The sequence below is a fragment of the Carassius auratus genome, chromosome 48 (genome assembly GCF_003368295.1).
Source record: "Carassius auratus strain Wakin chromosome 48, ASM336829v1, whole genome shotgun sequence".
Lineage (NCBI taxonomy): Eukaryota > Metazoa > Chordata > Actinopteri > Cypriniformes > Cyprinidae > Carassius > Carassius auratus.
In genome coordinates, this window is record NC_039290.1 from 10,918,606 (window position 1) to 10,934,055 (window position 15,450).

At 37.5% G+C, this 15,450-nt stretch overlaps 1 protein-coding gene across 1 annotated transcript; it reads left to right on the forward strand.

The window, feature by feature from the left end:
* The first annotated feature begins 500 nt into the window (after positions 1-500).
* LOC113065854 (alpha-2,8-sialyltransferase 8E-like) lies at positions 501-15,438 on the forward strand. Its single transcript, XM_026237403.1, has 7 exons — positions 501-621; positions 2,875-2,955; positions 3,033-3,119; positions 3,824-3,968; positions 8,899-9,011; positions 9,107-9,190; positions 14,249-15,438. Exons 1-7 carry the CDS (start codon positions 515-517, stop codon positions 14,721-14,723), a joined length of 1,092 nt encoding a protein of 363 aa, XP_026093188.1. The 5' UTR covers positions 501-514; the 3' UTR covers positions 14,724-15,438.
* The last annotated feature ends 12 nt before the right edge of the window (positions 15,439-15,450 follow it).

The following is a 15,450-nucleotide window of genomic DNA, read 5'->3' on the forward strand; positions in this document are numbered from 1 at the left end:
AAATAAATAAAATGCTGTTTGAAAACACAAAACTCTGCCCTAAAAATATTGTTGTGTTAAATTTCAAATGTTTAACATGCAAGGTAAAAAAAAAAAAAAAAATCTAATTCAGAACTATGTTAAATGCAAAGTAATATTCAGTTTTGTTAAATGACACATTCCAATAATTCAAATGTACATAATACAAATTAGTTTTGTCATATTATAAGCTCCATAGGGGCATGTTACACATGTTCAAAGCTCAGCTAACATTATGAAATAAACAGTAATATTTAAAAGACAGAGAAGACAATGAGCATTCTGGTGACATACTGGAAATTCTTACTGCATTTTTACTGACAATATTACACAACATAAATTTATGGTCTTTGACAAATAAACTGGTTTACAGAGTGAGTCAGCAGGTTTTGTGAGGTGAGTGTGTGTGTGTGTGTGTGTGTGTGTGAGTTTCATCTTTAACCCCTGAACATATCTCACACTCTCTCACACACAGTCCCTTTCATGTGGTACTCTGATGGCGTTGGCGTTTCTACAGTGGATCTTCAGGCTGTTGATGGCCCTAATCGTCTTTCAGGGTGTGTGTGTGATGTTTTATTTTACACCCAACACACACTCGTCCAGGTGAACATTTTAATATGTATATATATATATTTTTTTATATAATTGCGAATTTAATTGAGACTCAGTGTTGCTGTTATAAAGTCTAAGATTCATACCCATGTCGTAGTTTCTAAGTCTTATTAAGTGAGCTGATGGTTCTCTTAATTGTTGAATAACTTACGTTTCTATTAACAGCCAACATTAAAAAAATACTGTAGTAATTCAGAGTAAATACTGTAGTGTTTTGAACCACACTATAGTAAAGTACTTGATTAATTTGTTGTGGTAATTCTTTAGTTGCTGTGGTAATATATCAACTATAGTAATAAAAACTAATTACTGTACCAAGATTATATTTTATATTATACTACAATACACTATAGTTTACTGTAGTAAGAACTAAAGTATGCTACAGTTTTTATTACCGGTTCACTATAGTTAATACTACAGTATGATGTTGCGTTCATTAAAAAGTTTTGTAAATATTATAATATATACAGTATAATAAACTTACTAAAGTAAGGTTAAAAAAACACTTCGATATTTAGAATAAATTACTATAGTATTTTTTTAATGCATGAAGTTCTTTAATGTTTTTTTTCATGGAGTCTTATTTTAATATAGTTGTTTACATGTCATTTTTAGATAGAAATGTCGTTGTAATTTTATTCAGGATGTACAAGTTTTAGATATAGTATGAATAGTATGATTTGTTCAGGACATGAGTGTCAGAGATTGTTCAGAAGCACATCGTAAAGTTTTTCCTCCGTTTGTTTTGTCTTTGAACTTTGCTTTATTTCTACAATCCTTCAGTTTACTGCAGTGAGACCTCTTGCTTTAGGGTATTTCTCTAAGGTGTGTTTTTGCCATTTAAAACAATAAAATAGTATAATATGCATTGAATTGGATGATTAACCTTTGTTAGTGAATAACTGCGTAGGATAGAACTATTTTCCTTCTCATCTGAACAGACACAAATTAAGCCCAATCCATCACCGAGAGCATTTACTCACTTCTGACAGTGCAGTCAAACAGGGCTGTCTTTGCCAAAAGTATCATAAGAAAGCATTTAAGCTTTTGGAAACAGCAGACCAGAACAATGCTTATCAGAGGACAGAAAATCATTATATGCTTGAGTTATTCACAATAAATAAACTGAAATTGTAGCCTATAGTTTTTGGAAATACATTTAGTTAAATAGCTCATACTGATCATCAGGGACGGACTGGGACTAAAATACGGCACTGGACTTTGACTGTGCCCGGCCCAAAGCAAACGGCGCGCGTAAACTCAACAACAACAACAATAACTCCTGGCATGAGAATCACAAGACTTTAATTGTGGCTCATGATACTATACCATCCAAATTATAGCAATAGCACTGATGTTGACTAGATGTTGAGCTGGAGTGGGTGTCTTTCTCTGCTCTTGGTCTAAGCTCAACCTGAATAAACAACAATGGAATGAAAAAAAAAAGTTTGGAGTACCGGCCGTTCTGTGACTCTCCAGATCACACAGATGGCCAGTCCGCCCCTGCTGATCATGTTGTATTCTGTAATGTGGATCTAAATCATACACGGTCAGAATTAAAAGTGGCATTTTATGCATGCAACAGCATGTCACTGGCAGTCCCTTATTTAGATGAAACATGATTTACGGTAAAGTGACTTAGTTCAGCAATATATTTGTAGATTTGTAAACAAAAATTATACCTAATACGTTGAAATGAAAGCGTTTTGAATGTTAAAATGCATTTCAAATATAAAGTTAAGTTAATCATTACCCACTCTTAGATGTTTAATAATTGAATAAATTTCATAATTTAAAAGTTTGTATTTAGAAATATCTTATCGGTATTGGTATCGGTATTGATGATACTGGCTTTTAAAAGTATCGGTATTAGATGTTTAATAATTGAATAAATTTCATAATTTAAAAGTTTGTATTTAGAAGTATTTTATCGGTATTGGTATCGGTATTGATGATACTGGCTTTTAAAAGTATCGGTATCATATAAAAAAAAAGTGGTATCACTTATATCTAATATGCACTGCAGATAGAGTAAATGTGAAACAGGAGTAAAAGATCTCTGACTGGATTAAAAAACTCTAAACAGAAGGCATGCAGTAGATCGAATGTGACAACAAAGTTGATTGTCAAAGTTGATTATGTTGATCATTTAGTTAATTCCATTAATTCAAAATTCAATCAAATTGAAATATGATAAATTGAAATATGATAAAGTGGCTCTGAAATTGTTGTTCTTTCTTTCAGAGATGGGATGACGGAGGCTCTTCGGCAGATGCACTGCGCAAAACTCAGACGCAAGTTTTCCATTATCAAACCGGCCAAAAGGTGCGTGAGAATCAAGATCAGAAGTGATGTTTCTGTTTCAGAGATAACATCATTAAATGTATTTTTCTTCTTCTCAGTATTAAAATGGAGAGTTTCACACGGGAGCTATCAGATTTCATGAGCTGCCCGTACAAATCCAACACAACTGAGCGGGAGGTCAACAGGTTTGTGCATCTTTTTTGATTTTGGCAGATGCTTTTGTCTAAACTGATGAAGTTTTGAGTGATGAAAGTTGACGCACAAGAACAACTGGATGCCTCACATTCCTGAGTCATTGTTATCTCAATGGAACAGTTGAGCTACTCTGTCATGTTTGACTTAAGAAATCCACTCATGCATCTTCACTTGATATTTTAAGATTGAGTTTGATATTGTAGACAAAAATACTCAGATATTCTCAAATGATGCAGATTCAGTGTTTTATGTCTGATTTTACATCAGATTTAGATTTGTGAAATCCTACTGACATAATCCTGATCCTGCACATTATTCCCTTCATCACTCTTAAAAATAAAGGTTTGTTTATTGGCATTGGTGGTTCCATGAACATCCTTTAACATCCATGGAATCTTTACATTTCACAGAAGGATTTTTAAAGACATTTTAAGAAAACAGTTCTTCTTCGGCATCAAACACACTTTTAAAACCTTGATTGTCGAGAGTGTAATTAGTGTAACAATTACGATTGGTACATGGGTTGCAACATAATTTCATAATGACTTTGAATATTTTCCAAAGACGTCATTATTGTTTAACGTATACTGTGTTTAATGAGACAAGACTTTTTTGTTAAAATCTCTGAATACTGAGATCAGTCATTTTAACAGAGGTAAAATGTAAAATGTATGTGTGTGTGTGTACATGACAGATTGAGCCTACAGATTTTCTGTAACGCCACAGGATCGTTATTCCTCACCAAACGAAACACAGCCGTCAATCAGTCCATCCCATATGAGACAAGCACAACAGATACATACACAATGAACGAAACCCTCCACAGCATGATGCCTGAGGTGTGTTATTAATACATATTTCTAACTCATTAACTCTTTGTAATCTCTGTTTTTGCGTGTTTATGTACATTGATTTTTTGAGCAGATTTGTCCTCTGAATCTGACACAACCTGTCAGACCAGTAAGCCCTACAGTGTACATAGGCTGATGATACTCTTTTTCAGGGGATGTCAAAATCGTCTAAAATGTTCAGGATTTGGCTTTGGGTTCCTATTGTTTTCATAGTAATGACTGAAACGTTGCATGTGTTAGTGTTGCATGTTATAGAGCGATTGTGGCGTGCAAGAAGGCGTGCTCTATAGAGAAAGGTCAAAGAAATGCAAAATGTGTAGGTATGATGTACGAGGACTCACACCCCAAACATTCTAATGGTACTTATTAAAAACATGTGGGGTTTTTTTAAATAAACTGCTTCAAAATGTGTGTTTTCAGTATAGGTGTGTATAATAAGTTACACAGTATGCTGTGTAACATACTGTAAACATTGTGTCAACTTATTTCGCAAATAAGACGTCGTTGGAGATTCTTAATCCTCCTTTTCCGTTCTTTCATTCGCTTTACATACACGTCGACATTCCATGTCATTATTGTGAAACCCACGAGATTCAACAAAAACACAGCTCTGATTACAGCGTCCTCCATCCTCCTGTTGTTAATGTTATTTTTATTTGTTAACATTGTTGAACGCGGCGCACAAATGACTTTGCAGTCGACCGACTTACATCACGTCTTAGTACACACTGTCGGTGCAAATGCAACCCTACCAGGAAATAGTTTGCGCAAACTTGTACCAGTACTTTAGTAGGCCTACTGTACATTTAGTTCTGGAACTAAAGTCGTGCGAAAAGGCCCTAAAAATAACACACACCTATCAATCAATCAATCACCTTTTTTATATAGTGCTTTAAACAAAATACATTGCGTCAAAGCAACTGAACAACATTCATTTGGAAAACAGTGTGTCAATAATGCAAAATGACAGTTAAAGGCAGTTCATTATTGAATTCAGTTATGTCATCTCTGTTCAGTTAAATAGTGTCTGTGCATTTATTTGCAATCAAGTCAATGATATCGCTGTAGATGAAGTGACCCCAACTAAGCAAGCCAGAGGTGACAGCGGCAAGGAACCGAAACTCCATCGGTGACAGAATGGAGAAAAAAACCTTGGGAGAAACCAGGCTCAGTTGGGGTCAGTTCTCCTCTGACCAGACGAAACCAGTAGTTCAATTCCAGGCTGCAGCAAAGTCAGATTGTGCAGAAGAATCATCTGTTTCCTGTGGTCTTGTCCTGGTGCTCCTCTGAGACAAGGTCTTTACAGGGGATCTGTATCTGGGGCTCTAGTTGTCCTGGTCTCCGCTGTCTTTCAGGGATGTAGAGGTCCTTTCTAGGTGCTGATCCACCATCTGGTCTGGATACGTACTGGATCCGGGTGACTGCAGTGACCCTCTGATCTGGACACAGACTGGATCTGGTGGCTACGGTGACCTCGGAACAAGAGAGAAACAGACTAATATTAGCGTAGATGCCATTCTTCTAATGATGTAGTAGGTACATGATATGTGAAGTGTTTCCGGTTCCGGTTTACCTAATTAATGCAGCCTAAAAATCCTTTAATGGATTTGGATATTAAAAGCATATTAGTATGTTATGTGTATGCCAGGTTAAAGAGATAGGTCTTTAATCTAGATTTAAACTGCAAGAGTGTGTCTGCCTCCCGAACAATGTTAGGTAGGTTATTCCAGAGTTTAGAAGCCAGATAGGAAAAGGATCTGCCGCCCGCAGTTGATTTTGATATTCTAGGTATTATCAAATTGCCTGAGTTTTGAGAACGTAGCGGACGTAGAGGAGTATAATGTAAAAGGAGCTCATTCAAATACTGAGGTGCTAAACCATTCAGGGCTTTATAAGTAATAAGCAATATTTTAAAATCTATACAATGTTTGATAGGGAGCCAGTGCAGTGTGGACAGGACCGGGCTAATATGGTCATACTTCCTGGTTCTAGTAAGAACTCTTGCTGCTGCATTTTGGACTAGCTGTAGTTTGTTTACTAAGCGTGCAGAACAACCACCCAATAAAGCATTACAATAATCTAACCTTGAAGTCATAAATGCATGGATTAACATTTCTGCATTTGACATTGAGAGCATAGGCCGTAATTTAGATATATTTTTGAGATGGAAAAATACAGTTTTACAAATGCTAGAAACGTGGCTTTCTAAGGAAAGATTGCGATCAAATAGCACACCTAGGTTCCTAACTGATGATGAAGAATTGACAGAGCAACCATCAAGTCTTAGACAGTGTTCTAGGTTATTACAAGCAGAGTTTTTAGGTCCAATAATTAAAACCTCTGTTTTTTCTGAATTTAGCAGTAAGAAATTACTCCTCATGCAATTTTTTATATCGACTATGCATTTCATTAGTTTTTCAAATAGGTGTGTTTCACCGGGCCACGAAGAAATATAGAGCTGAGTATCATCAGCATAACAGTGAAAGCTAACACCATGTTTCCTGATGATATCTCCCAAGGGTAACATATAAAGCGTGAAGAGTAGCGGCCCTAGTACTGAGCCTTGAGGTACTCCATACTGATCACAACTGAAATGCATTTCAAATATAAAGTGGATATCATTACCCATTTTACTCTTAGATATTTAATAATTGAATACAATTCATAATTTAAAAGTTTGTATTTAGAAGTATCGTATAGGTATCAGTATCGGTATTGATGATACTGGCTTTTTAAACTATCGGTATCATATAAAAAATAAGTGGTATCACTTATATCTAATATGCACTGCAGATAGAGTAAATGTGAAACAGGAGTAAAAGATCTCTGACTGGATTAAAAAAACTCTAAACAGAAGGCATGCAGTAGATCGAATGTGACAACAAAGTTGATTGTCAAAGTTGATTATGTTGATCATTTAGTTAATTCCATTAATTAAAAATCTCTGTTTTTGCGTGTTTATTTACATTGATTTCTTGAGCAGATTTGACCTCTGAATCTGACACAACCTGTCAGACCAGTAAAGCCCTACAGTGTACATAGGCTGATGATACTCTTTTTCAGGGGATGTCAAAATCGTCTAAAATGTTCAGGATTTGGCTTTGGGTTCCTATTGTTTTCATAGTAATGACTGAAACGTTGCATGTGTTAGTGATGGATGTTATAGAGCGATTGTGGCGTGCGAGAAGGCGTGCTCTATAGAGAAAGGTCAAAGCAATGCAAAATGTGTAGGTATGATGTACGAGGACTCACACCCCAAACATTCTAATGGTACTTATTAAAAACGTGGTTGTTTTTTAAATAAACTGCTTCAAAATGTGTGTTTTCAGTATAGGTGTGTATAATAAGTTACACAGTATGCTGTGTAACATACTGTAAACATTGTGTCAACTTATTTCACAAATAAGACGTCGTTGGAGATTCTTAATCCTCCTTTTCCATTCTTTCATTCGCTTTACATACACGTCGACATTCAATGTCATTATTGTGAAACCCACGAGATTCAACAAAAACACAGCTCTGATTACAGCGTCCTCCATCCTCCTGTTGTTAACGTTATTTTTATTTGTTAACATTGTAGAACGTTGTAGCACACCTAGGTTCCTAACTGATGACGAAGAATTGACAGAGCAACCATCAAGTCTTAGACAGTGTTCTAGGTTATTACAAGCAGAGTTTTTAGGTCCTATAATTAACACCTCTGTTTTTTCTGAATTTAGCAGTAAGAAATTACTCCTCATTCAATTTTTTATATCGACTATGCATTCCATTAGTTTTTCAAATAGGTGTGTTTCACCGGGCCACGAAGAAATATAGAGCTGAGTATCATCAGCATAACAGTGAAAGCTAACACCATGTTTCCTGATGATATCTCCCATGGGTAACATATAACGCGTGAAGAGTAGTGGCCCTAGTACTGAGCCTTGAGGTACTCCATACTGCACTTGTGATCGATATGATTCATCTTCATTCACTGCTACAAACTGATGGCGGTCATATAAGTACGATTTAAACCATGCTAATGCACTTCCATTAATGCCAACAAAGTGTTCAAGTCTATGCAAAAGAATGCTGTGGTCAATTGTGTCAAACGCAGCACTAAGATCCAATAAAACTAATAGAGAGATACACCCACGATCAGATGATAAGAGCAGATCATTTGTAACTCTAAGGAGAGCAGTCTCAGTACTATGATACGGCTAAATCCTGACTGGAAATCCTCACAGATACCATTATTCTCTAAGAAGGAATATAATTGTGAGGATACCACCTTTTCTAGTATCTTGGACAGAAAAGGGAGATTCGAGATTGGTCTATAATTAATTAGTTCTTTGGGGTCAAGTTGTGTTTTTTTTTTTTTTTATGAGAGGCTTAATAACAGCCAGTTTGAAGGTTTTGGGGACATACCCTAATGACAATGAGGAATTAATAATAGTCAAAAGAGGACCTATGATTTCTGGAAGCACCTCTTTTAGGAACTTAGATGGTATAGGGTCTATACTGAAAACACACATTACGAAGCAGTTATGTTTATTTTTAGAATTGTATATTTGTAATAATTCACTGGGTAAGAATGTTTGCGGTGCGAGAAGTTTTGGGGAAAGTTACTTTTAAAAATAATGCATTACAATATTGTGTTACTCCGTTAAAAGTAACTAATTGTGTTACTTAGTTACTTTTTATGGAAAGCAATGTTACACGTTAATTTTGCGTTACTTTTTTCATCTGGTCTGGGCTTGCTTGGTTGTTTTAATATAAAAATATATGAAATATATAATGCGTTACTTTAAAAGTTACTTGAAAAAAGTAATATGATTATGTAACTCAAGTTACTTTGTGATGCATTATCAACAACACTGTGTGTGTGTATCTCTCTGTGTGTGTGTGTGTGTGTGTGTGTGTGTGTGTGTGTGTGCAGGATTTCCCCTGGAGTGGTCGTCGTCTGGGTCGGTGTGCTGTAGTTGGCAGTGGTGGGATCCTGAAGAACAGCAGCTGTGGACGTGAGATTGACAGCGCAGACTTCGTCATACGGTAAACACATCCCAGCATGCCTTGCCTCCCTCGACACATCCACCTGTAATCACTCACCCTTCCTGTTAACATGAAGTTTTCTCTCTCTGTTTCAGGTTTAATTTGGCGATGATTAATGACAGTGATGTTGGGCTGAAGACGGATCTGATAACCATCAACCCCAGTCAGATTCAGAAAGAGTCAGTATCCAGATACAAAACATTTAAATAAGGATGTTTCAGATTCAGTTTGATAGGATATGGTATTTAAGTTCTTGATAAGATGGGTTCTTGTTTTTAATGATTGCTATTTCTAAAGAATTCTTTTTTATTTTGCTTAATTTGTTTATTGAACTTTTACAGTAAAAACAGGATAAAAATATAAGAGAGCAGTGAAAATTGCTCCCACTCCACCCCAACCTTAAAAAAAATTCATTTTTATTAAACATAGGTAAATGTAAAATACATACATTAAGTATAATGATGTGTGTCAAGCATGTATGTAATTTTATTTCCATAACAAGAGAAAGTGCCGGCAGTACTGGCTCTCTTGATGAGGAGAGGAGTAATGTGAGCTTTTTTCTGCTGCATTCTGGATCAGTTTCAGAGGCTTGACAGTACATGCAGGAAGAGCCAGGATAGCATTACAATAGTCCAGTCTGGAGAGAACAAGAGCTTGGGCAAGAAGTTAGGTGACTTGCTCTGACAGGAAGGGTCTAATCTTCCTAATGTTGTATAAGGCAAACCTGCAGGACCGGGTCGTTGTAGCAATGTGGTCAGTGAAGCTTAACTGATGATCCATCACAACTCCTAGGTTTCTGGCTGTCCTCGAAGGAGTAATGGCTGATGAACCCAGCTGTATAGAGAAGTTGTGATGAATCAATGGGTTAGCTGGAATCACCAGGAGTTCTGTCTTCGTAAGGTTAAGCTGAAGGTGATGGTCACTCATCCAGCTAGAGATGTCACTCAGACAGGCTGAAATACGAGCATCTACTGTCGGGTCATCAGGCTGGAATGAGAAGTAGAGTTGGGTGTCATCAGCGTAGCAGTGATAAGAAAAGCCATGCTTCTGAATGACAGATCCTAATGACGTCATGTAGATGGAGAAGAGAAGTGGTCCAAGTACTGAGCCTTGAGGAACCCCAGTAGCAAGGTGGTGTGACTTAGAAACATCACCCCTCCAAGACACACTGAAGGATCTGTTAGAGAGGTAGGACTTAACCCACAGGAGAGCAGTTCCAGATATGCCCATCTTTCTGAGGGTGGACGGGAGAATCTGGTGATTAACAGTGTCAGAAGCAGCAGACAGGTCCAGTAAGATGATTACCGAGGATTTTGAAGCTGCTCTTGCTAGTCGCAGGGCTTCAGTAACCGAGAGCAGAGCAGTCTCAGTTGAGTGGCCACTTTTGAAGCCAGATTAGTTGCTGTCCAGGAGGTTGTTCTGTACAAGGAACACAGAAAGCTGGTTGAACACAGCCCGCTCAAGTGTCTTTGCAATGAATGGGATACCAGTCTGTAGTTTTCTAGAAGTGCTGGATTTAGAGATGGTTTCTTAAGCCAGCTGTTTCTTCTGACAAGGGTTTCCAAAACAGCTAATTAAGTACTTTCACTGGCTTTGGCCACACCTCATTATTTAGCAGACCAAAACTGGGCAGTCCCATGATTTGGCAATCGCAAATGCAAAAAAAGAAAACAAGCGGCACTTTCAGCAAGTATTTACCAGGGTAAGACACACAATTTAAACCAAACTTTCCTAGCATTGATGATCACACAGTAGTCTAATGAGAAAACGAGGCAAACTGCTGTCCTTCTCTGTTGCTCAGTTGTTTCTTCTGTTGATAGAATAATAATTCTATCTACAGTTTTATGCAAAAACACATTCATTGGCCATTATTTGCATCACTGTGCCCTCCACTGTTATTGGCACTTCTTAATGTATTCTTTTTTAAGTACAGTCAACATGAAAATGGCAAGTAATTTCTAAAATGATTGTAACATTATAGACCTACTTTATTACCCTGAACAAATGAACACAGGTTGTGACATATATCCTTCATTTGTTTGATGTATGAGATTGGGAAACCTTCGACACACACCTTGGCAATAAAATCGCCATTGGATAGTAAATTCTTTAGTTTACTCACCAGACTGATATATTGTTTTACACATACACACACACACACACACACACACACACATTTAGAAAAATAGAATTTTGATAATATTTAATTGCAAATTCGAATTTAGTTTTTCAGCCATTTTGACAGCCCTACAGTAAACCCTGGTAGGACGATCAGACAGGTAGGTTAAAATGTCAGGACACCGCCACAAATAAACATAAAAGCCCCTTCACACCTAAAGCCTCAGGCTGAAAGAAATGTCTGTCTGTACATTCATGTCTGTGCAATAGAACACAAAAAAAGAAAGTTAGTTTGTCTTGTGTAATTTTTCCTTTCCAGTACTTTCCAGGACTTGAATCCGTACTAAAGTGACGTAGTTCACCTATATATTTGTAGATTTGAATCGTGTAAACAAAAAACATATTTGAACCATGTGTAAACAAAAATATAACCTAAGAAGTTACAATTAAGGCATATTGAATGTTAAAATACACTTTTAACAAAGTGGTTATGATTACTCATTTCACTTTTAGCATTTAATCATTTAAAAAAATTCATAATTGAAAAGTTTAGTTCAGAAGTTTTGTATTGGCTCAAAAAACAATCATAGCTTTTACACATGAGTCATATGGACTTATAAAAGCCCTTGAAAATTATAGGCTTTTTGAATGGCATTACATGGAAAGAACTGATTTTCACCTTTAGTGTTCAACGGAAAGCAAGCAGGTAAAACAGGTTTGGAACAGAATGTGAATATACATGACAGCATTCCTATCCTCTACACAGATGACACGAATTTTGCATTTCGGCATTAAGAAAGACAACACGTTCTATGCAAATTAAACATTCATCAAATTATTCCAGTAACATTTATTTTAACATAGTTTAATTTATCAGTAAAATATAGACTATTAATTAAATTATCAAATGGTTAGTAATATGTTCACACGATATGTTGTGATGGTTAGATGAACCGGGTATACTTCGCTAATCATCCACCCTCCTTATCTCGTTGTGCTACTTGTGCCGCTTCTTGACATGGGTTTAACTACTTAGAAAAATTATATAATACACTTTTATATTAATGGTAAGGTACTTTACAACCAGAATTGATTGGCAAGCGGCTGCAGTTACTTCTGTTTAATGCGGTATTGATTGCCATTAATTGCCAATTGTTTCAATAACCTGCAACCTATCTACAATGAACAGAGAGAGAGAGTTAGATACAGAATATTCTGGGGAAGCAACGTAAAAAAAAGGGCACCAAACTTCTCGTCAGAGGAACTTGAAGTTTTGCTGGACCTTGCTACCAGGTCACACCCCTATGGTCCACTATAACCTGCACATTTATGGCCGCGTATCCCTTTCGCGATATGTACGCCTGATCAATCACTGATGGATTGGAGATAGGGATAAGTGTGCCATCCACCAGGCCCAAGACTCTGGGGATGCCAGCAATGACATGACAGCCCTTCTGCACCCCCTGGACTCCTGACGTGTGTCCGGCAGCCGGATGTAATTGCCGGCATGGCGCAGAAGGGCGTTGCAAAAAACCTTAGCGCTGCACGCAGCGGGACTTCAGGTCTGAGAAGGTCCAGCAGCTCCATAATGAGTTGTCTTGGGAGGTGAATTTTGTTTCTATATAGCCACTTCAGGCAAAATGTCAAAAGGGCTTAAGTTTTTGCCAAAAAAAATTAATAATAATTGCTCCGTGGCCAGTGCCGTCTTTGATTCAATATAAGGACACGCTGGATCGCTGCCATAGTTGGTCGCTTACTGGACACCACAATGAGTCTTAAAATGTCCATAATATAAAATAATTGTTGAGCCACGACATTGTTGTCATACCATAGTTTGATGTGTACTGCGCTGCGCTGATTTCTAAAGACTGCTGCACAGTGGAGTCGACTAGCGTCTTTAGCTCAAACGCTAAGAGAGAGCTTACGAATGGTCCAGATCAACCTTACGAAAGTGTGACTTACAGAAGATGTACTTAGCGTACGAACGTGTTGGGAATCATGCCATTTAAGAGAGAGGTTAAGGAATAGGTTAAGAACTACTTAGCGATAAGAAAGTTTTGGGGAACCGGGCCATGTTTGATATCTAAATGTTTGACTTCCTTTTTTTAACCACATTGGAACTGAAACTGGGAATGATATGATTCTAAATCGATAAGCAGAATTGGAATCGCTAATATTCAAATGATACCCAACCCTTTGGTCTACTGAAATTCGTTTGGACATCTTAGAAACATTACAATGCTTATGATTAAGTTCAATAAGTAAATCACTTCATCAGCTAATTACTCTTTTAGCAGCGAAGCACAGAAATATACAGAATATGAAATCAAACACAAAATTTAAAAAAAGGTTGTGCGCTTGTTTCACTGGCACGTAAGGTCTGTACACTGCGGTGATGATTGGGATCACCTGTCAGGTTGTAAAACAAAAGCACTGCTTTAACTGAGAGCATTGGGGAAGAATTCAGCACCGGTCTATCTGGTGCCGCCTGTGACCTTCAAATATGTTTTCGTTTTCTTGATTATAGTTTTAGTCTTGATGCAAATTCCATATGTCAATTATTTGACTTTTTTATGATGGGAAGGCATGACCTGACCTGTTCTGCAGGTTTTGTGTGACACATTGGTTACATTGAAAAAGTACAAACTTTTATTATCTGTTTGTGGACTGTTGACACATTGAAAAAAAACATGTAGGATTTCCCATGAAACAATTTTCACTCAGAAATACCTTTTCAAAAGTCTTAAAATATGTTTTCTTGTGAAACTCCAATACTCTTTGGAGAAAAAACCTTGGGAGAAACCAGGCTCAGTTGGGGGTCAGTTCTCCTCTGACCAGACGAAACCAGTAGTTCAATTCCAGACTGCAGCAAAGTCAGATTGTGCAGAAGAATCATCTGTTTCCTGTGGTCTTGTCCTGGTGCTCCTCTGATGTGGAAAATAATGTTTTTTGAAACTTAAACCGCATTAACACATTTCATCACACCAAATAATGTTTTTTGTTAGCAACAAAATATTACACCTTTAAACATTTTTTATGTGCATGATTATCTTGTGCAAGGTCAGTAGATATTTGGAGGGTTTATTATAAACACTGTGTGTGTGTGTGTGTGTCTGTAGATACAAAAACCTGGAGGAGAATACAGATCCTCTGGTGGAGCGGGTCAGTGTGTACGGAAACACCTTCTTCATTATGCCTGCCTTTGCCTACAAATTCTGCACTGAACTGTCAATCAGAGCTCTTAATGTCCTTCATGCAATCAGACCACAGAAGCCAATGGCGTTCTTCAGCCCTTATTACCTGCAGACACTGGACGGTTTCTGGAAGAGGCGGGGCCTGAATCCACGCCGCCTTTCCACTGGGTTTATGTTAATCAGCACGGCGCTGGAACTATGTGAAGACGTGCACGTGTACGGATTCTGGCCATTTTACACCGACCTGCAGGACAATCCCGTTCCGTACCACTATTACAACCTGAACAGACCTAGCAAGCGCATGCACAAAATGCCGGAGGAGTTTGTGCGGCTTCTGAAGCTCCACAGCCAGGGGGCGCTGACACTGCACCTGCAGCCCTGCTCCTCAGACACACACTAGCCACTTTTCCACTGGTGGGTCAGTGCGAGCCAGGGCTTAAAACGGGCCGGGCAGGGCTAATAGTCTCGGGTCAGTAGCAGAGAGGCCAAAATAGTGCTGCGTTTCCACAGTCAGGCCTGAAGCTCCGCTGCGCGTCACTAACAGCGTCCCTTTACACACCTCTCATGCAACCCCATCATTTCACCAACAAAGAGAAGTTATCAGAAAACAAATAGGAAATAAATCACTGGAACATACGCGATCACGAAACGAACACGATAACAGCTGTCTTTTGTTTGCATGCTTTTTTAAATATTTCAGTTCAAAAGCATCAATATTATACCATAAGTGATACATTGAGCATAATGAATTAATTCATCAGGCTTGAAAATTTGACATAGAAATAAATGTATTTCTACTTTATTTATTTATTTATTTTTAATGCTGAAGCATTATGAAAATAGCCTGCTTATTCAGTCGAGTCTGTTTCTGTTTATTTGTAGTCAAAGTAGTCTATATACATCACATTTAAATGAATGATAATTTCTCTGTTTTCATAAAAGCTCCCGAACAAAAGCTAAACTCTTGAGACGAGACTTATGACAGATAAACGGTTACTAAATGAATATACGACATTTACCATGTTTACTGTGGAAACGTTAATGCCTAGCATGCATAGTCTTTTTCATCGCTTATAAATATTTATGCCTATTATGGTGATTATAATCCAAATCGGATCGGATCGCGT